Source organism: Myodes glareolus, chromosome 21 (assembly GCF_982192425.1).
Source record: "Myodes glareolus chromosome 21, mMyoGla1.1, whole genome shotgun sequence".
NCBI classification, from domain to species: Eukaryota; Metazoa; Chordata; class Mammalia; order Rodentia; family Cricetidae; genus Myodes; species Myodes glareolus.
Genome location: NC_142046.1, coordinates 17,424,358 through 17,447,018, shown reverse-complemented (window position 1 = coordinate 17,447,018; position 22,661 = coordinate 17,424,358). Strand labels below are relative to the sequence as shown.

Genomic DNA, 22,661 nt, shown 5'->3' with positions numbered 1-22,661 from the left:
GGTTCCCAAGTCTGCAGATGGAAGATAATCCCCAGGAATGGGAGGTTACAGAAGCGGTCTAAATGATACATTGTAATCACTGTTTATATCGTTTTGCATTGCACCGAGTATTAGCAACAATCTAAAGGTGACTGGCAGTATGTGGGGGGAAATATAGGGACTATGCAGCAATTAAAAATACAAAATTTCAAAAATTGAAAGAGGGGACTAGAAAGACTCAGCTGTTAAGAGTCGCTGCTGCTTGCTGCTGCTCTCCCAGAGGTCTGGAGTTAGGTCCCAACGACGGCTTCAGGTGACTCGCAACCTACAGTAACTCCAGCTCTAGGAGATCTGCCACTCTCTCTCTCTCTGTCCTCCATGGATACCTGCGCTCACCTGCACAGTCGCGCAATTAAAACTAATACAAACAGATCTTAAAAATTAGAAAAAATAAAACTGAAAACATTGACTAAAGTAAGCAAGGAGATGAAACATGCAGGAAGTGTGTACAAGATATAGTAAAGCCTCACACCCTTGTGCTGAGGGACACAGAGTTTCCAGGTTGAACATTCAAGGGACTCTTCCCATTTCCAGCCATTCCTGTTTCACGCCAGGCAGGCTGGGTTTGACTCTCACTAGTGTTCTTGCTCCACTGGGTGGACAAAGAGTGAGGCACTGATCACCCACTTCACTGGCAAGGATGTGTGGGGCACCCAGAAATGACCAGGATCACAGCAGCTCCCTAGAGGCAGATCTGGATCAGAACCTAGGCTGTGTGGCTTAAAGACCACAACGCCTAATTAGTTGCTTGTCTTCTGTTCATGTGCATGAAAGAATAGACATGTAAGAACCAAGTGCTCTCTCTCTCTCTCTCTCTCTCTCTCTCTCTCTCTCTCTCTCTCCCTCTGTGTGTGTGTGTGTGTGTGTGTGTGTGTGTGTGTGTGTGTGTGTTGCTGGGGATGGAACCCACGGCCCTGTGAATGCTCTGTCATTGACCTATATCCCTAGACTGTATAAGTAACTTTTAAAAACAAGTTTTATCAACACTAACACCCATTCCACACAATTCTTCCATTTAGAGTTCTTGATGTTCTTCAAGAAGACCCAAGTTCGGTTCTCAGTATCCACATCAGGAGGAATATGACCATCTGTAATTACAGCTCCCAGAAACCAATGCCCTCTTCTGGCTTCTGCAGGGATTCTCATACATGGTACACACACGCACACATACACATGCATGCGCGTGCGGGCACACACACACAAATAAATACATAAAAATAAATAAATAAATCTGAAGTGTGCAAGTCAAGGGTTTGGGGCCTATGACTTTATTATATTCTATCGGGGTAAGAATATATCCAATATATAACATTTGAAGCATCATTGCCTCCATCTTCAAAACCTTTCTCATGGCCCCAAACATGACTTGTTCTCAGTGACCATTCCTTACTCCCCTCCCCTTCAGCCTTGGGAACTTCTCATCTCCCTTCCAATGCACATGTGCCTGCCTCTGCCTCCCCAGCACTGAAATGCCGGCTTGCCGGAACTTTTTACAAGCATGCTGGGGATCCAAACTCAGGTCCTCATGCTCCAGCAGCAAGTGCTTTGCCAACTGAACCATCTCCTCGGCCCATGTTTACTTTTCAAATGATACAGCCATCTGGCCCAGCCACTCCATTTCTAGGAACTGAAGGCAGCACCTGAGCTGAGTGTTTAGATCCAACTTCACAGCAGCTTCCTGCAGTAGCTGGGAAGGGAAATATCCAAACATGTGAGTTACGCTCAAACAAGCAGACAGACAGAGAAACAACGTTCACCCCCAGAGCCACACCCATGAAACACTGTTCAACACTGAGAAGGAAGAGCATGTGGCAGATGTTACCAGGGGGATGGACCCCACCCAGCCACTGAACAACTGATATCAAATGACACTATTCTTGTGCCACTGGATCTAAAAGGGGCCATCTTGTGGCCTATTCATAATCCAAAGCACAGATATGGCCTGCTTCCCTGCTAGAGTTTGCTTTCAGGAACTCGGAGTGGCCCTACCAAAGCCCTCCTGAGGCCCACACAGGAGTGAACTAATGCCCACTTTGCTTGGAACTACCTAGGTAGGTCCCACCCCAGAACCCCCATGTCCTCACCTGTAGTATGAAAGCACGAGACTACATCCCTTCTCCGCCCGCTATTTGCTAGCGGGGATTTTCTTAATAGAGTTCACTTTCCAAAGACTGAAAACGAAACAGTGAACAAACGGGCTGAGTGGCTTCCTAGCCTTCAGCAGCCAGAGCATCTGGGCAAACAGAGGTCTCCTTGAGGACTTCGCCCCCAATGTGCACCATTTAAGTGGAGGACAAGCCTGACTCCAAGACAAGCTCCTTACAGTCTTCTATTTGAGTACCAGAATACGAGAAAAGGGCATTTTCACCCTAGCTGGGGGATTTTGGGGCCAAGAGAAGGGACAAGGACAGGTTGGGCCCAGAGTGTCTAGAAGCTCCAGCCAAAGTGAAGGACTCTCTTTTGGACCCTCGAGGGTGCTCCTTTCCTGACCTATGGCTCTAGCAAGATATCTGGGAGTAAAGAAAGAACAGACCCCTAGAGCGTGTATGTGCATGCCACACTCACAAACACAAGATCAGACCCCCTATCCCAGCCCCCACCCGGGTATGGAACACCGCACCTCTCACTACTCACACTTCAGCCCCTTCCTGACTACCCTACAGGGCCAGGGAATGGCCTCTCCCGGTTTCGGGTGACCTGACTCCCCACTGTTTCTGGAAATATCCTTGCTACTCTGCTCCTTAAGGGTCTCCTAGAAGGGACCACCTGTGCAACTTGTGGGCTCGGCCTTTGAGGATGCCGCTCCACCCATCCCCGACGCTTCCCTTCACCATCCTCTCATCACTCAGTGGTCCCTGACTTGAGTTCCCAACACCAGACTTCAGAGCTCCCCTTAGCCTAAGGCCGCCGGGATGGAGTTGTCTAGCCCAGTTCAATTTCCCCCGCCTTTTTGATGTCACATCCTGTCCCAGCCTGCCTCCCCGCTGGCCGCCGCCCTCCCTCCTCCCTTCCCAGCCCAAGCGAGGCGCGCCGGTCCCTCGGCGCCACCCCCGCCCGCGCCCCTCACCGAGCAAACTTTTGGCATCGCTGCAGCCCGGGCGCGCCGCCGAGCTCCGCAGGGCGCGCCTCTTTGCCGAGCTTGGGAGCGCGGGGACCCGCCTGGCGCGCGGGGAGAAGCAGGCGCAGCCCCCGCCCCGCCGGCCCAGCCCTGCCCGAGAGGCAGTCGCTCCGGAACCGGGACCATAAATATGCAGAGCGGAGGCTCGGCGCAGCACAACCCGCGCGCCGCCCGCCCCGGCTGCTGAGCAGGCGCCGCCGGAGCCCGAGCCGCGGCCGGAGCCCCAGCCCCAGCCGGGAGCGCGTCCACGTCCCCGCAGCCGCCAGCCGCCAGCACCCAGGCCCCACACGCTAGGACATCGGAGCAACCGCGAGACATGCAACCGGCCCGGAAGCTCCTCAGCCTCCTGGTCCTCCTGGTGATGGGCACCGAACTCACCCAAGTACGTGTGACCAACGCCATTTTCCTCTGCCAGGGCCACCGAGAGCCGGGCAAAGTCGGGGAGCTGTCCCCGGGGCTGGGGCTGAGGAGGGGACCGGAGTGCCATCCGGCCGGGCTTGAGGGAAGGGTGCGGGCTGATCTAGACTGGGTTACTGCAGCGCTGGTTCTGCGGGGCACAGCAGCCCCTATCCCAAGACCACCTCCCCACTCCTGCTGAGAAGTTCAGAGGGCAACCTGGGGGCTTCGTTTCCTGGGTTTGTCATCTGGTAGGGAAGACAGAGGCGACAGCCAAGCCCTCAGGCATTCTTGCCAGCGGAGGTACTCCTGCCTCCCAACACACCCCCCTCGGTGGCCCGTCTGTCCCTTTGGGAACAACGCTACTCTCTATACGGTGGGCATGGTGCCACTAAGCCCTGGAAGGGCAGCTGCGAGGCGCTGGGGTGCATTGTTGGCTGATTGTGGAGGATTTGGGGGCTGTGGCCACACGCGGCTAGAAGCTTGAGTGATGCGCTGTGTGCATGTGGGACGGCTGGAGATGCCCAGCGCTCATCTGTCCAGAACAATGTACCGACCGGAGTGTGTCTCTGCGGGGGTTTTCTCCATTTTAAAACTGCAGCTTGGGAGGCTGTGAGCTCCCAGCTGGGAGGCTGTTTTGCTACTAGGGTGCTTGTGCTCCCAGGAAAGAGCCTGCCAGCTTTGGGGCTGCTCAGGAGTGACATTAAAATGCCCTTTGTGCAGTGCCACTGTGCCTAGATCTGAGTGGAGCCCCCCACCCTTGGCAGTCAGAAGTTCAGGATGTGGATGACAGCCCACCTTTTGGTCCCAACCCCAGCTGCCTGGACCGTCTATCCATCAGAAAGAAAGAGGAAACAAAGGAGAGAGGAGAGGCCAGAGAGCAGGAGCAAGACGGAACAAGCGTCCCTTGTTCACCTGGAAGCCCTTGCCGGCTTGGTTGCCTTTGTCCAGGACACACAGTTCAAACTTGACATGACAGTGGGATTTGATGTTCCCACGTCCCCTCAATACCTTTAACTTGGAGCTTCCTGGACAGACAGACAGTTACACATAGAGAGGGTCTTCTTGGAACTCTGGGGAAGGAGTTTCTTTGACCACTCTGAAGAAAGCCTGCAGGGGGGTGCTGCCCGGGCATGGTGTGTGGATGGATGACTGAACACACACACACACACACACACACACACACACACACACACACACACACCATATACACACACCACACATACACACATACATACCACAAACACACACATACATAGCACACACACATACACACACCACACACACATACCACAAACACATACACACACCATAAACACACACCACACATACATACCACACACACATATACACACACCACACACTCATACACCACACACACACACACACACACAAATCCATGTGCCAATCTTTCTTCTCAGTGGGTTAACCTTACAAAGAGCAATGCCTTACTGACATATCTTGGCATAGAGATGGTTGTTGGTTATTGGTACTGGGTGGTGTTGAAAGTGACTGTTCCCATAGACCCTCTGACCTTAATAATTTTCCCCCCTCTGGCTACAAGCTTTTCCTCCCTAAATTCTCTACCTGTCTTTTCAAACATTCACTGTTAACGGGAGAAACTTTTAAATCAACTTCAGTTAGAAACTTTGTCTCTATGGTTGTGTCTGTCCATCTGTGCTAACAGAGCCTGCTCTCCAGCAAGAGTCCTCAGCAAACCCCTACACACTCAATACCAGCATCTCTGGACCCCATAAGAGGTTCCCTCCCTGAAGGCTGCCTTCAGGACCCTGGTCAGCTCCCTCAGTACCGAGCCTTCATTCACAGTGCTTGAAAGACAACGAAACTGATTGCCTAGGTTTTCTCTTAGAGGTTGAGCCTTGAGGTTCCTCTGAGGACAGCCAGAAGCACTCCGTCCTCACTTCTACTGCTAGCCCTACCCTCCTTGGACAAGCCTCTGGAGTCTCCTTTGTAGAATATTGCCTGGCAAACCCATTATCCCTGAAGGTGATGGGATTTTAGCACCAAGACTTATGAACAAAGATCTCTGAAACCACCCAACCATGTTGAGTCTAGGAAGGCTCAGATGCCTCTGCCTAGGTTCTGTGGTCAGAAGCCCCTTTGGGATGGGGACAGGTGGCTCTTGTAGTCAGTGGTGACAACCTGAGACGTGAGTGTAGGCTTCACTGAGTCAGTTGGTCCCTTAGGATATCCCTGCCTGGAAATCTGCTTTTTCAGTTCTACTGTGACAAGACACACTACTCAAACACCTTTGGGCCTCGGAAAGAATTTGTATGCCTCCCTCCGTGGCAGGGGAACTACTCCCCACAGCCTCACTTGCTTTCAGCTTTTCAAACACTGAAGACCAAGATCCCAGGGGAGTAAGTGTGAACTGGTACAGGTGGGGAAGAGAACCAGCCAGAGATAGAGGGGCCAATCCAACCCATAACGAGGACTGCCTTCGGGATCTAGGCAGGCAGGTGGGGCATGGAGCACGTGCTGGGCCATCTGTTCTCCCAGCAGCTGACTCAGGAGCCATCCGCTCAATCAAATGCCAAGTGCTGATTGACAGCTTGCTCCATGCAAAGCCGTGGCCCTCGTGAACTTTGTTCTCAGACAGAAAGCGCGTGGTGTGGCTTTGTTCTGTGGTTTTCAATAAAAGGCTGACATTCATGCTCTTTGAGGGCAGTGTCAATGACATCATCTTGAGCCTCCCAGTGGGGGCACTGGGTTGTTTTTGTTTTTTTTTTAAGTCCTGGGTTGGAGGCATAACTGGGGCTCCTGGTCTCCAGGCCCATGCACAGCTCGCCCCGAGCTTCTGTTTAATAGAAGCGTGGTCTGTGGGAGTTGAGTAAGAAGGGTTGGAAAGTTCTGCAGCCATGACCTTGAACTAGAGGGTTTTGTTCATACTCGAGTCACACTAAACAGTGACCAGGTGACCTTGAGTCAGCTCTCAACCTCTCTGAGTCTGACCTTCCATCTCTTTAGGACAAGGATAATTAAATGGAATGATTTCATGGATTCTCTGTCTCACAAACCCCTTGTCCCATTCTTGCATCTGCTCTACTCGGTAGCCCTATTCTGTAACAAGTCTTTCTTGGCCACCAGCTGGTTGGATTTAACTCCTTCAGATATGGGCTTATGGTCACACACCAATTCAAGTCCTCGTCATTGTCATCTGGGGCAATACACTTTGTGAGAGGATGCCAGGCTCTGCCCTGTCATTTAGCCCAAGTATTGTCTGTGTCAACTGCTCTAGCTGAGAACGGAAGAAGCTAGGGAGATGGGTGACTCCCCAGATGGGTGCTAGGATTGTTTCCAAGTGACCACTAGCAGGCAGATAGGGAGGAGGATGCAGGAAGAAAGGGGAGCTGCACAGGCTGCTGTTGACAAAGGACTCAGAAACCTTCCCTCCTGGGCCCCATGCTCTGCAACTGTGCTGGGGTCTGTGCCTCATTAGCCATCACACCCAGACCCGCATGGCTTTCCCTAACAGAGCAGCGTCACTGACAGCCTAGTGCGGCCAAAGCTGCCCATGCTTATAGAACTTCCCTCGTGCCAACTGTGGCTGTGATTGCTGCTCCATTTCTGTCTCCACTGAGTGACTGCTGGCTCTTGGTCCTGGATTCTGATGGTGTTCATCACTGGAGGTGCTTGCAGTGATAATAAGCCTTGGCCTGCACCAGGCACCTGGCTACCCATGGGTAGTTCTGCGAATAGGAAGGGTAGAGACAGGGCAGATGATGTTAACTTCATCTCTCAGAATCCTGGTAAGCCTGAGTCAGGGATGCCATGGACACCTCGTGCATCTGCACAGTTCTTCCGCTCATTCCAGCCCCTCATCTGCCTTGACCACACAGCATCTGTGATGAGGAGGGTGGCAAGAAGTCAGGCAGGACTGGCCTCTTTCTCTGCACATGTCACTTCAGAACACACAGAACATACGCACTGGGACTGATATGTCACCTCAGGGGCTGGTGACAACCTCTGAACACAAGTGCGAGGCCCCTGAGACACATCACTCTGCTACCTGGGTCTGCCTACCTTGCTGATAGGGAGTCTCACAAAGCCCATGGGGACAGAGTACTTTAAATCCCTCACACACAGCCTTTGCTCCTCATTCCCACCTCAGCCATTCCCCAATCAAGAGCTAGTGCCTGTCTGCTTTGGGTAGTATTTATTGCTAAAATTATCAGGCCCTGTAATCAGTATTAACATCACCGTGTAAGGTAATACAAAACTAATTACCAGCTATGCTGAATGAGATGGGGGGAGGGTCTATGAGCCTGAGCTGGCCTGGTGAGGAGGGGAGGCAGCTTTCGGCCTTGGGAGAGGGTGTGGATGCTGTCTCTGTACAAGCCAGCACAGTTAGTCCCACTTCCGGGTGACGTAGGTCACCACTGCAGTCTAATGGAGGGTGGGAGGTGGAAAGTAAAGCCTCCCTTCCCCCCTTTCTCTTTTTCAGATTGTTGCACATAGAAAAGCTCTACCGAGGCTCAGGGTGCTGGGAGGTCAGTTAGCCGTCTGTGACATCCTCTCGCCAGGAAATATGTAGGAGGACTAACTTTTCATACCATAATGTCCCTATGACCTGGGGTGGCCCTCCTTTTTAAAATGAGGACACTAAGCCTCATGGAGAGGGGGTAACCTTTGTGGGAGCTCCAGCTCTGTCTAACACCTAAAATTCAGGTGCCTGCTAAAATAGAAAAATGAACAGCTCTGTGTCATGAAGCACCTGAAAGAGGAGACGCCTGGTGTGTCCCCAGGTTATACCAGCCTCTGTGGTACAGAGCTGTGGGTGGCTATCTCACTGTGGGACAAGATGCTGACCTGGACACTTGGCATTCAAGTGGAAGCAGGGAAGGGAGGAAGGGGCAGTCATAGGATCTGAACCCCATGGTAGGAGTTTCTGCCCTCCCACTAAGGCTCAGGCCTCACGTGGGCCCCTTCACCTTCAGAGATCCAGGGGCATCTAGTAATGCATGCCAAAGTGCCTGGGTCCAGTCTAAAAGCAATGTTAGGGGTTACAGAGGAGTCTAGCACCTCCTTGGCATTCCAGCGTGTATTTGCTCAGGTGATTTGAGATCCCAGAAGTCACAAGTAGAACCTAACCATGTGGAACGAATGCCACCTACTTCCAGGTCTTTATATCACCCAATCTCTGTGTGGGTGTGGCTCCATCACTTGCAAGATCTGTGTAGTTTGCACAGTGCAGGGATGACCTAGGCCTCCTCAAAGGGACCGGCACTATCTACATGTGATCCGCCCTTGTTTGGGGTTTCTCACCAACAGGTTTTCTGCCTACACCATCTGCTAGTCTCTGCATCTAGATTAAAGCTCATGGCCACTGCTCGGGTGACAGTTGGAAAGAATGGTTTCTTTACAGATATGAACATGGCTCTATCTCTTGCTCTGCCGAGCTATTGCTTTGTCCTGATTCCAGTTCTGACCAGGATGCTCCCTGGGTACAGATAGGTGAGATTTAAAAACTGGCACCCCAAAATATAGCGCAGTTGGTGGAGTGCTTGCCCAGCATGCACACAAGGCCTTCTGAGTTCTGTATAACCATATAAAACCGGCTTGCTGGAGAACTCCTGTCATCCCAGGAGTAGGGGCTAGAGGCTCCAAAATTCAGTGTCAGCTACACGGTGAGTCTGAGGTCAGTCTGGGATACCCAGGACTTCATCTCAAAATAAAATCTGAAGCCAGGTGTGGTGGCTCATGCCTATAATCCCAGCATTCAGAAGGCTGAGGCAGAAAGATTGCCTTGAGTTTGAGGCTATCCTGGGCTACAGAGTAAGACCTTTATTTAAACAAGACAAAATATTGTATAACCAAGTAAAAAAGAAGGAGGAAGAAAGAAGAGAGAGAGAGAGAATTAAGAGAATTAAGACTGAAGAATCCCAGGGAGAGATGGGAGGATGCTGCCCCCTCAGCATCTCTGATTGGTTGACCTTACTTACCTAAAACAATTCTATCCAATCCAGTGGTCTGAGTGGCTGCTCATCTCGCCCCAGAAGAACTGTGTTCCTGCTCAGAGCTGCCCCCCACTACACAGAATGGCTCTCCGGCAGGCTCTGAGAAGGGCCCGGTGTCTGAGGGTCTGAGTGAGAACACAGTGCATTTTCAGTGCATCTCAGGGTGCTGGTTACATTTAGAGAACACAGCGGAACTCAGGTGGGAAGAGGCTTTTTCCAGCAATGTGCCTTTAGAATATGAGTCCTGCACCCTGGCGCCCAACCAATACATAGCTACCCCTGCTCTGTTACACGGGACTGCCTGGCCCCTGAGTCTAGACTCTTGATTCGGCTGTGTGTATGGCAGTCAGGGAGAGGACCTGATTACTGTCCTGTGCCTATCAGAGGCACTAGGGACTCTCAGGCAGGAGTTTTTCCAAAGATAGCAGACTCCTTGTTAGCAGTAGCTGAGAATCTTCACAGTTGAGCTTTGGCTCTGCAGTGAGAGACCTCCGAGCAGCAGAGGGGACAGGGTTTAGGGAAAGTCCATCCTGGAGAGCCAGTGTCTTCAAGAGCAGGGTTTACTGAACCTGACAGCATTAGAGTCCCCAGGCTGAGCAGGTATGGCCTCCTTGGTGCTCCTCCATTCCCTGCTGGATGCCCCTTGTGAATGCAAAGTCTCTAATCATGCATAGTTTAATTCACATCTAGGTCAGGTGCAGCTGCCAGAGAAGTCAGCCTGTCCTCCGCTATGGAGACTTCTCTCCTGGGACGGAGAAAATGGAGTGTTTATAGCTCCTGGAAACCGCAGTTTAGCCCCTAGGGGAATGTGTCCATGGAGAGGTGCCACTTCCATGGTTTGGCCCCAGTTCTACAGGAAAGCTGAGGGCACTGGGGCTAAGACTTCCTACAGACATTAATGAAAGAAGCTAGGCCGGAGGAGGCAGCATGGCAGACAGCTCTCCGGATGAACAGGGAGCAATGCAGACACATGAGCCAGAAACGCGGAAGATCCAGCCTTAGTGGGGGCACTGTCTCAGGGACAACTGAGGGTCATGGAGTCTTCTGCTAGGAGGGTGTGGCACTTGGTCACTGGGAGACTTGAGTGGCTGGAACTGGAGTAGAAGAGCAGACGAGAGAGGACCTCAGCTCCCTGGATTAGCTCTCTTGCTAGCTCTGCTAACAAACCCCAAATGCAGTAGCTCCTGGTGGCTGAGGGCATTTTCTCTTCCATGACTGGGCTGGCCCTGGCAGCTCTGCCTTCCTACCAGGGCCACAGGGAAGGACAACCCCTCTCACTCTCACTTCCTATGATACAGGCAGAGAGCAAGGGCAGCAAGACAGCCGCATTCCCCAGAGCTACTCAGATATGCTAAAATGGCAGGTCCGACACCCTTGGCCTGCGGGCGGTAGTCCAGAGTACGAGGAGTCAGGCTGAGGTGGGGGTGGAGAGCACACTACCCATCTGTCCTCCTGGAGGACCCATATGGGCTTATGTGGGGGATTTACAGCCTGGCTGCCCGTGGGGCCTCTTGTGGCTGCTGGAAGAATGTCCCGGGCTAAAAGCAATCATTTTCCTGTTCCCAAAATGTTCTGTCTGCCTCAGAGAAAGATCAAAAGGGCAGGGAAGGGGAAAGAAGGTAGATCCATGTGGGAATGCTTCCGTTTGTCTCTCTGCCACTGCCTCTCTCTGTCCTTCTGCCTTTCTACCCCTCTCTGTATGCCTGGATCTCCTTTTCTCTGTGTCTCAATGTCTATATCCCCGTCTGTCTTTGTTGTGTCTCTGTGTTTCTCAATGTCTGCCTCAATCTCTCTATCTCGGTCCCTCTGTTTCAGTCTCTCCTTGTCTCTGTTGTTCTTTTTTCTCTTTCCTTCCTCTCTTCCACCCCCTTTCCTCTTCCTCCTTCCTTTCTAGCTTGTTCTTCCCCTCTTCCTTTCCCCTCTCCTGTTCCTCTCAAACTATTTGAAAACAGGCCACATAGACATTGTTATTATTCAGTGTGTCATCCAGAGTTTGTCCTACGGAACTGTCCCTTGCTAGAGTGCATCAAGAAGTGAACGGGAGACCTGCGTCCCAACAAGTGGTCACTGCTGGCCCTGATGCCTGGGCAAGTTTCTGCCCTATGGCCTCAGCTCTCTGGCAGTGGGTGAGGTGGTGCTGGTGTACTGTGCATTCCTAGCCCTTGTGTCCCGTCATTGCCAGGCAATTCCTTAGATCCCTCACCGCCTGTCTACCATGTGCTAGTCTCCGGCAGGAGGGCTGTCTGGGCAAGTGTCCTGATCCAACTTGTAGACTCAGTCCTCATTTTCAGAACTGAAGAACTTGGGCCACAGAGGGAGGTCCACATTCTTGTTTCCTGATTGTTGACAATCAATCAACAATTGATTATCCAATTGTGTAAATTCCAAGCCAAGGCCTATCGGGAAGGACATAAGGATAGGGACCTGAGACAGTGTTACCACAGTGACAAAAACACAGGCCTTTGAGATCTTACCAGCTTCAAGAACAAGAACTGCAGAGAACTCCAGATGATTTCCAAAGGTCATCAGGATTGAGAGTTGTATATGTTACACACTCCCAGAACCCAGGATGTCGCCAAGACATCCAAAGGGCAAAGGCACTATCACAATTTTGGACTTTGTCGCGAGAATGGGTTGTCTCAGCACACTGCCTGGGCCATATCTGGTTTACTTCCAAAGCCAAGCAGCTCATATGCACATTGGATCTCGGGGTAGCACTCCTCTGTAGCATTCTGTGAAGACCCAGTGACGTCCTGTATGGCAAATCCCCAGGATTGTCTGGGCACAGCACCTGCTCTGTCAGTGTGATGATTATTCAGTGACAAATGTGGGCGAGCCCTCGTTTCAAGGGAAATCGTGTGAAAATTGGGTTTGAGTTTCTCTTTAGGAACACTGACTGTTGACTGGCACCATGGATGCTTTAATGTAAATGCCTATGTTCTTCAACAATCCAAGGATCACTTCTGGAAATACTGTGTGACACACTACATCCAATGACATTCGCTCTAGCTCTTCCTGATGTCCCTCACATTTGCCTTAGGGACAGTTGACCTCATGCCAAATCTGGAAAAAGATACTGAGCAGGACATTGCTTTAGACATGGAAGGGTTGGGATGGATTAACTTGAACCTCTCAGCTCCTCAGATCAGCTTAGGTGAAGGTGGGGCAACTTGTGTGAGAGAGACTCAGGTACAGATGAAGAGACTCGAGTACAGGTGAAGAGAATCAGGTGAGTGGAGAGGCTTGGGTGCAGGTAAAGAGACTTTGGTGCACGTGGAGAGACTCAGGTGCAGGTGGAGAGGCTCAGGTGCAAGTGGAGAGGCTCAGGTGCAGGTGGAGAGGCTCAGGTGCAGGTCGAGAGACTCAGGTGCAAATCAAGAGGCTCAGGTGCAGATGGAGAGACTCAGGTGCAGGTGGAGAGACTCAGGTGCAGGTGGAGAGGTTGAGGTGCAGGTGGAGAGACTTGGGTGCAAGTGGAGAGGCTGAGATTCAGGTGGAAAGACTCGGGTGCAGGTGGAGAGACTTGGGTACAGGTGGAGAGGCTGAGGTGCAAATGAAGAGACTCGGGTGCAGGTGGAGAGGCTCGAGTGCAGGTGGAGAAGCTCAGGTGCAGGTGGAGAGGCTCAGGTGCAGGTGGAGAGACTCAGGTGCAGGTGGAGAGGCTCAGGTGCAGGTGGAGAGGCTCAGGTGAAGATAGAGAAGCTCAGGTGAAGGTGAAGAGACTCAGGTGCAGGTGGAGAGACTCAGGTGCAGGTGGAGAGGTTGAGGTGCAGGTGGAGAGACTTGGGTGCAAGTGGAGAGGCTGAGATTCAGGTGGAAAGACTCGGGTGCAGGTGGAGAGACTTGGGTACAGGTGGAGAGGCTGAGGTGCAAGTGAAGAGACTCAGGTGCAGGTAGAGAGACTTGGGTACAGGTGGAGAGGCTGAGGTGCAAATGAAGAGACTCGGGTGCAGGTGGAGAGGCTCGAGTGCAGGTGGAGAGGCTCAGGTGCAGGTGGAGAGGCTCAGGTGCAGGTGGAGAGACTCAGGTGCAGGTGGAGAGACTCAGGTGCAGGTGGAGAGACTCAGGTGGAGGTGGAGAAGCTCAGGTGAAGATAGAGAAGCTCAGGTGAAGGTGAAGAGGCTCAGGTGCAGGTGAACAGACTCAGGTGCAGGTGGAGAGACTGAGGTGGAGGTATAGAAGCTTAGATGGAGGTGGAGAGGTGCAGGTGCAGGTGGAGAGACTTGGGTACAGGTAAGAGAGGTTCAGGTGCAGGCAAAGAGGCTCAGATGCTGGTGGAGAGGTTCAAGTCCAGGTGTAGAGACTCGGGTGCAGGTAGAGAGATCCAGGTGGAGAAGCAGAGGTGTAGGGTGGAAATAAAGGTGCATGTGGAGAGACTCAGGTGCATGTAAGAGGTACTTGGGTGCAGGTGGAGAGACTCGCTCAGGTGCAGGTGGAGAGGCTCAAGTGCAAGTGGAGAGACTTGGGTACAGATGGAGAGGCTCAGGTACATGTAAAAGAGACTTGGGTGCAGGTGGAGAGGCTGGGGTGCAGGTGGAGAGGCTCAGATACTGGTGAAGAGACTCAGGTGCAAGCCGAGAGACTTGGATACAGGTAAGAGAGGTTCAGGTGCAGGTGGAGAGGCTCAGATACTGATGGAGAGACTCAGGTGTAAGCCGAGAGACTTAGATACAGGTAAGAGAGGTTCAGGTGCAGGTGGAGAGGCTCAGATACTGATGGAGAGACTCAGGTGTAAGCCGAGAGACTCAGATACATGTGAGAGAGGCTCAGGTGCAGGTGGAGAGGCTCAGGTACAGGTGAAGAGGCTCAGATGCTGGTGGAGAGACTCGGGTGCAAGCCAAGAGACTCAGATACATGTAAGAGAGGCTCAGGTGCAGGTGAAGAGACTCAGATGCAGGTGAGAGAGGTTCAGCTGTGGCTGCAGATGTAGAGGTTCAGGTCCAGATGGAATGGCTGGTGTTCTGGTGAGTGCATATCAGATGTGGGCTGGAGCTGGAAGTTCTGTCTTCATTGTACACCTCTGTTCCAATCACACTCTCTATGAGATGATCAGATGTGTATTTCTTTAGTTCTCTTGCGACTTTAGACAGATTCTGAAATGATGACTGGTTTTGACAAGCACCAGTGTCAGTATTTCTTTCCACCAGGGCGAATGCGTGCCATTTGATGTCAGCTTAGTTCCTAGGAATCTTGGGAATTTTGGGCCAGTTCCTCTCTGGCAAGTTCTATGGGAGTTTCATTAACTACATTTAGTACTCCTCAGCCCTGACTCCTTACACAGGCTCATAAGAAATATGAGCTGGGAGTTAAATCTCCAAGTCATGGCGCATTGCCTGTCCTGGTGAGGGTGGGAGAGAGTCCCTGGTCAGTGGTACTGAAGGCTTCCTACTTATTTCTGGAACTACTTAAACAGACCCAGGCTTCATTGTTGCGAACGCCCTGGATTCCATTTCCTTTCAAAAGCCCAGCTAAGTTAAGCTCCTCCAATTCAGGGCAGCAATTGTGAACCCTGGAACATTACTCACCTAAGGCAGAGTCAGGAGCTCTTCAAAACCATTATGGCTATATGCCTACCATAGGTCCCCCACCCAGAAGGTATCTCTGCTTATGGGGAGCTACTTTCACTTCTCCGTGGCATTTGATTGACAGCAGGCACCAGAGAAATGTCAGAGGGCTCAGGGGTATCACACCTTGCATCAAAGCCCAGCTCCGCAGCCTGCCCAGCAGAGGTTGCTGGCTGAGCCCATTTGAAAAGGTGACAATAGCTGTCACCACAGCATGCTGGGCTTGTCCCTGCACTGACCCTTTATCCCAAGGACACCTCACAGAGGAAAGCTATTGCTGTTGAGCCCATTTTGCAGGTGAGAGAGCTGAGTCACAGAAAGCCTAATTAGCTGGGTCGCCATCTCTTGGAAGTTCATGGCAGTGCTCAGTTTGACCCCAGGGTCGGCATCTATAGCAGGTCACTTGAAGCTTCCCTCCAGTGGGAACATCTGACCGTCAGACAGACAGCAGGAAAGGTTCAACAGTGCTTGGCCATGGAGTGTTCCTAACAAAGTCATGTTGCATCTGACAAGGAGTCTGGAGCATGCTGCCCTTTGTATCTTGCACAAAGTTGGATATTTAATAAAAGTCTGTGACTTCTGAGATGGAGGCGACTTTTGTGGACTGGTTAGATTTGAATTGTTGATAAGCATTAAGTGCCCCTTATTTTTGTGTAGTGGAGAGCAAGTATGTATGGCTTGGGCAGACACAGATGTGGCCCTGAATGTGTGTAAAATACGCATGGCAGGGCAGCATCTCTGTGCTGGTCTAATCTAGCAAGACCACTGGGTGTGACTAGCCTGCAGTACCAGCTTTCACTGAGAGATGGTGCCCTTCCCCAACAGTTGTAATTTGCTGGCATTAGACCCAAACCAGAGGCACCAATGAATGCTGTGCATTAGCCAGAGAAATAACTTCAGTTGATTTCTTGAGCCAGCCGGCCTCACACCCAGCACTCAGGCCAGGATCATCTTGGCTGTCGTTGAAGTTTACTCTGCAAATGGGGACAGTCAAGTCCTAGGAATGTGTCACATCCCCTCTTGGCAGCTATCAGGAAGTCTCCCTTTGTCCTGACATCTCTTCCAAACCCTTCCAGGGAGTCTCTAATTGACCAGGTAGGAAAGACTGCAGTGGCGGTTAGGAGATAGGATGTCTTTTTTTTTTTTTTTTTTTACCCAGGGCTGGGACAACTTGGAGGAATGCCTACAGGACCTGGCTTTCCTCAGCTTAGAAGGCTGCTGCAAAGTCAAAAGCACTATTAAGGTGTTTTGCCGGCTGTGCTGTTGTACTGAGACTTACAGGTCTTGGCACAGATACTGCTGAAGCTTGCCCTGCCCCTGAACTGAATCCCTGAGAGAGAGAGACCACTGCATGTCTAGGCTCACAGCACAGATGCCTGTCGCCCTATCCACCAATGCACACACCAGAGTCCGCCTGATCATGGGGTGTGGTCTCTCTAGTGCCTCCTGAGCCCCAAGCTGCCAGCAGCTCCTGATGGTATGTGGGCACACTCTTCTGCACCCCCTACTGTGCATACCAGGCACCAGCCCCTTCTCTGTTTAAACCTGCTTCAGAAACCCAGGATGATACCCCTAGGTATTCCTTCAGAGATAGGTTCCCGGCAGTGTCTTTCACTTTGTAGCCACATCCTTACTCCTGTGCGGGCACTGGAGACCCCAGAAGAGCTTTTCTTCCCCTATGGGGCTCAGGAGAAGCTCCAAACTGACTGAGACTCAATCCGCCTGGGAAGACGAATCCCAGCAGTGAGGGTGGTGTGGTTCATCCTTCCGGGAACCCTTGCCACAAGCAGGCATGAGTGGAGCTGGGGCTTCAGCGAGACAGGGTCATGAGTATGACCGAGAGACCTGAGGAGGGAGGAGGACAGTGAATGGGTGCCATGCGAGATTTTGAGGATTTTATTTTATTTTATTTTTACGGTTTGAGGCAGGTTTTTGTCTGTCCTCCTGGGTGACCCTAACTCTTCGGCCAACGAGTTTGCAGACCTCGCCGCCTGCAGCCAGGGGGCGGCGGGGAGCCGGAGCTCGGAGGAAAAAAAATCCACCCATTTCCTGGGCAGATTGCGTCGGCCGCCGCCCGGCCGTGTCCCCGCCTCCTGGCCGCGGCCCCCGCGCACAGCCCGCGCCGCGCTCAGAACCCGGTGGCCCTTCTCGGCAGCGGAGCGCGCAGGGACGCGGCAGCGGCGGGCAGCGCGGGCGGGCAGCACGCGCCGGGCAGGGCCGCCTGGTCACCTCCCAGCGCCGGGGCGGCGCGGCGATGGCCAGAGCGCACAGGGCGGCGGAGACGGACGGGCGGCGGCGGGCGAAGGGGGCGCGGGGACGCGGCCGGGCGCCCCTGCCCGCCTTGGTGCCCGCCGCCTGAGGCTGCCCGGGGCGCAGGAGCCAGCGCCAGCGCGGCGCGGGCGCAGGAGGCCACTTGAGGCGCGATGTCGGTGCCGCTGCTGAAGATCGGGGTCGTGCTAAGCACCATGGCCATGATCACCAATTGGATGTCCCAGACTCTGCCCTCACTGGTGGGCCTCAACACCACCCGGCTCTCGGCCGCCAGCGGCGGGACGCTGGACCGCAGCACCGGCGTAAGTGAGCCCGCCTTGCGCCCTCCCGGCCCCTCCTCCCTCCTGCCTCCTGCCTCCTCTTGGGTCGGAGCCCCGGACTGGTCCGGCGGTGCGGTACAGGATGGGGTCACCTGGAGAGGAAGAGATGCAGGGGCGAGGGTCACGAACCCACCCTCTGTGCAGCAGCTAAGCAGCGCCTCCAGTTGCGGCCGCCACCCGCACTCTGGCATCTCGAGGCGATGCTTTCTGCGCCCGGTCCCCTTGAGGGGCTTGAGGACACCTGCTCCGGTGCTGGTGGGAGGGGTTCAAAAGTCCAGAGTTCTCGTTCACCAATATTAGGAAGTCTTTCCTTGCAAAGCTTAGGAAATTGAAACTAGGGACTTGGGGACTTAGCCAAGGTCACTCAGCAAGTAAGGGGTGGAGATGCTGCTTAAAGCCTTTTGTGGGCTAGGTCCAGTCAGGACTCAGCTCGCCCTACTTTAAAGGCGGACTGGATGGTGCCGGAGTGGAACCCCAGGCAAAAGACAAAAGCTCGGTGGTCTCATCTGAGTCCCCCAAATCCCGAGGCACCCTACTCTTCCCATTCCCATTCAAAGATCTAATGGTCCTCTCCAGAGGTTAAGAGGAACTGGGCGGGACCGGACCCCCCACCTCCCGCGCGCGCGGCTTCACCCACCCCTCTCTATCGGCCTCTGAAATGGAAATCGCATCTCTGTGCCATCAGCAGCCTGGGGAGGGGAGCGTTGGCTAAGGGTTGGGGTGGAAGGTCTGGGTAGGGCTGACTTTCATAGTGGCTGTAGCAGACTGAGCTGAGACCACCCTTCCGTGAGGAGCCCCTTGAAAGGGGCCCCAACCTAACCTTCTAAGTGGAAAGGAGAGGTGAAGGACGAGTCTCCTTTTTCCTCCAATTCTGCTCCCAAGGTCTCAGTGGTGTAACCCGCCCCCCCCCCACCTATGACTCTTGTTGGCTATACCTCTCCTGTGTTTCGAGTTTCCCTAGTGCCGGGCATGGCGAGTAAAACCTTTAATCCCAGCACCCAAGAGGCAGAGACAGGTGGATCTCTGTGAGTTCAAGGCCATCATGGTCTACATAGTGGGTTCCCAAAAACCAAGCAAACAAACAAACAAAAATCAGAATGAGTTTCCGTGATGAGGACTTTACACGGTCCGTGTGCTGAGGTTGGGTGAATGAGATGAAGTGCATCACTACCATAGCTTCTCTGCCTGTCTCCCCATCACTATCTAAAAATAGCAGGGACGTACAGGATGCCAGGGAAAGGTTTGGAGACAGTGGGCAGGCTGCAGTAGCAGGAGGGCAGGCGAGCAGGAGGCCATGGGGGTGTGTACAGGAGCATTGGTGTCTACTGTCCCTGCTGTGTCTCTGAAGGTCAGGGTCATGGGTGGTATAGAGGGCCTGCAAGCCACTCACAGCTCTGGGTCCTTGGTGGTCTTTGCCAGGCAAATCCTCAGGACTGAGTTTGGGGGAGTGACCCTTATACAACATGTTTATTGACATCCACCAAATGGCTTGTGGGTGGGAGCTGCATGGAGTTGGAAGGCCAACATCTTAGCCAGGCGGCTTTCAGAGAGACAACACCGCTCTAAAGCCGTTGCTGCTCTCAGTTCGTAGGCACTGACAGGAATGGCTAACAATGGTGCTTGTCTCCAAGTGTTAGGGAACAGCAGATCAAGACTACTGGGGAAAGAGAATTCTGGTTCCCTGGGCTGTTAGCCACTTTCTTATATGACCCCTCAGCCAGCCTAGTGCATCCGCAGCTGATCCCACCTCCCCAGGCATTAATATGGTTAGATGCCCAAACTCTGAGCATCCAGGGCTGAACCTGGATTTTTGGGCATCGTGTCTCCCTGATCTACTTCAGCCCCTGGCACCCAGGCGCCAGCCTCCCTCATTCTCACCCTCGTTCTCTTGTTCTCTCCCCACTCCCTTCCCCACCTGCCCCGCTCCAGGTGTTGCCCACCAACCCCGAGGAGAGCTGGCAGGTGTACAGCTCTGCCCAGGACAGTGAGGGCAGGTGTATCTGCACGGTGGTCGCCCCCCAGCAGACCATGTGTTCACGGGATGCCCGCACAAAACAGCTGAGGCAGCTACTGGAGAAGGTGAGTGAGTCCGTGCAGGGGGTGTGTGTGAGCTCGCACAGGCAGAGTGCTGCGTGTCAGCCTGAGGGTCGCCCAGCCTGCGTGGCCCCATCTCAGTATTTGTGAATGGATGAGTGGGCAGACGACTGCCTGGATAGGAAGATGGAAAAGAATATGGTGACCCTGCTGGGGAGATGAATACACCTGCTTCCTGGGCTCCGGGGGCTCCATGAAAGAGCTCGTTGGTAAGGCCAGAAGCATGGCTTCTTCTTCCTCTGCCATTTCTCCTCTGAGCAATGCTCAGGGTCTGATCCGAAGGGCTCAGCAATGCTGCCAGGGAAACAGTAGACAAGTGCCTGGCCCACAGGCTTTCCATGGGGATGCCTCTGCTCCACTGATGAGTGGTCCCACCAGGCAATTCATTCCCACCGTGGATGCTTCTAACACAAGGACAGCAGTGTGTAGTCCATGCATACACCTGGAATCTTATTTTGTTTATCATAAGTAGAGTTGGTGGCATTAGTCACTCCTCAGATTGATGTCCCCGGGCCACAGAGCTAGTTAGAAAGGGAGCTTGTATGGGTAACTGGACCAGCTATCTTCCTGTTTGGCTTCTGTTTCTCAACAAGAGTGGCTATAGGCTGCCCCCAGAGACCCCAGACTCTGCAAACTCTAACCTCACTACTATGAGTCCCTGGAGGGCTTCCATGAGGAGAGAAGGGAAGGCGAGGGGCCTTTCCATCCTGCCCATCTCACTCCCCCAAGAAAAGATGCCTCCAGGGGATGTACCCTTCCCAGAAAGTCACATCACACACACACGCACACACGCACGCACGCAAAATGCACATGTGCACCAGGAAAGCTGGGACTTTCCCTACTGATTGGACTTGGAATTTCCAAGCCCTCACCTGTATGAGATCTGTGGGCTGAGGGCAGCTCTGTAACTTGAACACACACAGGTGCTGAGGACAGCTTCCCTCTGGGGAAGACAGAATGGCTTTGGAGCCCAGCTTAACCCCTGCCAGGACCTGGCCTCCCCAGCTGGAGCTGGCATGGCTGCAGGACTTGCACCTCCGTGGGCAGAGCAGCTCCTTTTTCTGGACTCAGCTGCCGAGGCAGGGGGCAGCCTGGGGATTAGAATGATTCCTGAGTTGCTGCCAGTCCCCATGTGGAAGAGACATAGAACCTTATTTCCATCATGGTGTCTGTGGGGATGGCTCACCCTAAAGGGGTAGAGTGTGTTGGTTTCTTGGCCTGTTTTGCCACCTATAGCCACCAGAGTAAATCATTTGAAGAGAGCGCAAGTAAAAATACATTTAACAGCTCCCACAGACATTTATTTACACCAAACTAGACAGGAGCCTAATTGAGCCTTTAATTATTCAGAATTGTAGCGAAGGGGAGGGGCTTGGAGGGGCCTGAGGTCCAAGCCGCGGGGCCCTGGGAAAAGGGCAGAGCTGGAAAATGGTTCCAGAAAGCTCTGGGGCCCCCTGAGAATGAGGCCGCTCAGCTTCCCTCTCTGCCTGTGCAGGCCACAGTCTTGCTGCTTAAAAAATTTAAAGCCCCATCTCACGCCACGTAGACTCTATTTCGGGAGGGCCTGAGCACTGGCTGGAAGAGAGGGGCCTTTATTTGCTGTGCCTGCCAGCATTGCTGAGACAAGCCTGCTCGTCTTTGTGCTCTAGGGCTGGGCCTGGTCAACACGGCTACTTTGTTTCTTCTCTGCCTGTAGGGCGGGACCAGGCCTGGCACAGACAGCACCTGCCATCTTGGGTGGCAACAGAGGAAGCTCTGGATTCCTTGGGTCCCCTGCAGCTGGTCGTAGCTGAGGACTCTAGAGCTGGTTCGGTGTTGGTACCATCTGGGTCTGTGTTAGACCCACTTAGTAACACAGCAAGTCAGGTCCTGGGACCTAGGCCTAGAGACTCTGGTTTGTCCAGTTTGAGTCCTTGCTGAGGACTAGGTATCAGTATGCCTGGGCAATTCCTCCAGGGTCTGATGCCAGAGGAGGGGCTAAGGTGAGCATAAGGAAGGCATTGTGTCCTCTGAAGACACAGTCTGAGTCTGAGAGCAGAGGCTTTGGAGTCCCCGACCTGGAGCTGGCTATGTGATGGGACCAAGTTTCTTACCTGACTTACCTGTGTTAACATGTGGGACACAGAACGGTTTGCTCCCCCCGCGCCAGGGTTTTATGAAGCTCAAATGAGATAAATAACATAGCTGGTTCAGGCCCGTGCCTACGTGGGCAATAAACATTAGCAATTAGTCATTCCCAGATGGGGACAGGTGTGTGGCTGCTGTGCATGTACCCTCCCCCACTTCATGGCACCTGCTGCCACAGTGGCTAAGAGCATCCTGTGACCTTGTGACCTTGAGCGTGCTGGGAGGATTCTGGGGATACTGTGGGACCTAGAAGAGGTGTGTGGAAACAGGTATTGCCAAAGGGTTAATATGGATGTCACCCATGCTTTGTTGTGGAAGGCGTAGCTGAGGGGTTGTCCAGAAAGTGGGCTCACAAGTCCGTTGGTTCACCTTAAGTCAACCAAGTTATTTGGCATCTTTAAGATTTCTTTTTAATGTACAGCTAATCTTTACGTCTTAAAATTCATTAGAAACATTGGTCCGTGGTAAGGAAGACAAAAAACTCCCGCCTGCACTGTGTGGCCTCAAAGTCTGTGTTGGACTGAACCCTTCCCACCCCAAACCCCGCCCACCGTTTGACTGGTTGCTATCTGAGCCCTGTTCTTTTGGTCAGTGTCATATCTCCAAGGAGGAGACTGGGAAAAGAGGCTTGGAGCAGAGATGCCCATGTTGCCCCTCCTCTGGGCCAGGAGGCTGCTTAGATTTCCTGCACTGGCTGCCCGTATTCTGGGTTCAGTGTAGATGAACCGCTCCCCCCTCCCAAAAAAAAAAAAAA

The 22,661-nt window shown here is 53.0% G+C and overlaps 1 protein-coding gene across 2 annotated transcripts in view; it reads left to right on the top strand.

The window, feature by feature from the left end:
- The first annotated feature begins 3,315 nt into the window (after positions 1–3,315).
- The window catches only part of Olfm1 (olfactomedin 1), a 38,732-nt gene continuing 19,386 nt past the window's right edge, over positions 3,316–22,661 (top strand). Inside the window, exons 1-2 of one of the 2 annotated variants that reach the window (XM_048431855.3) lie at positions 3,316–3,539; positions 19,616–19,765. In XM_048431855.3, the coding sequence (XP_048287812.1) occupies positions 3,474–3,539; positions 19,616–19,765 (216 nt within the window). In that variant the 5' untranslated portion in view covers positions 3,316–3,473. Of the gene's footprint in view, positions 3,540–17,411; positions 17,669–19,615; positions 19,766–22,661 lie in introns of those variants that run through there. The other variant, XM_087899818.1, reaches the window with a different exon arrangement.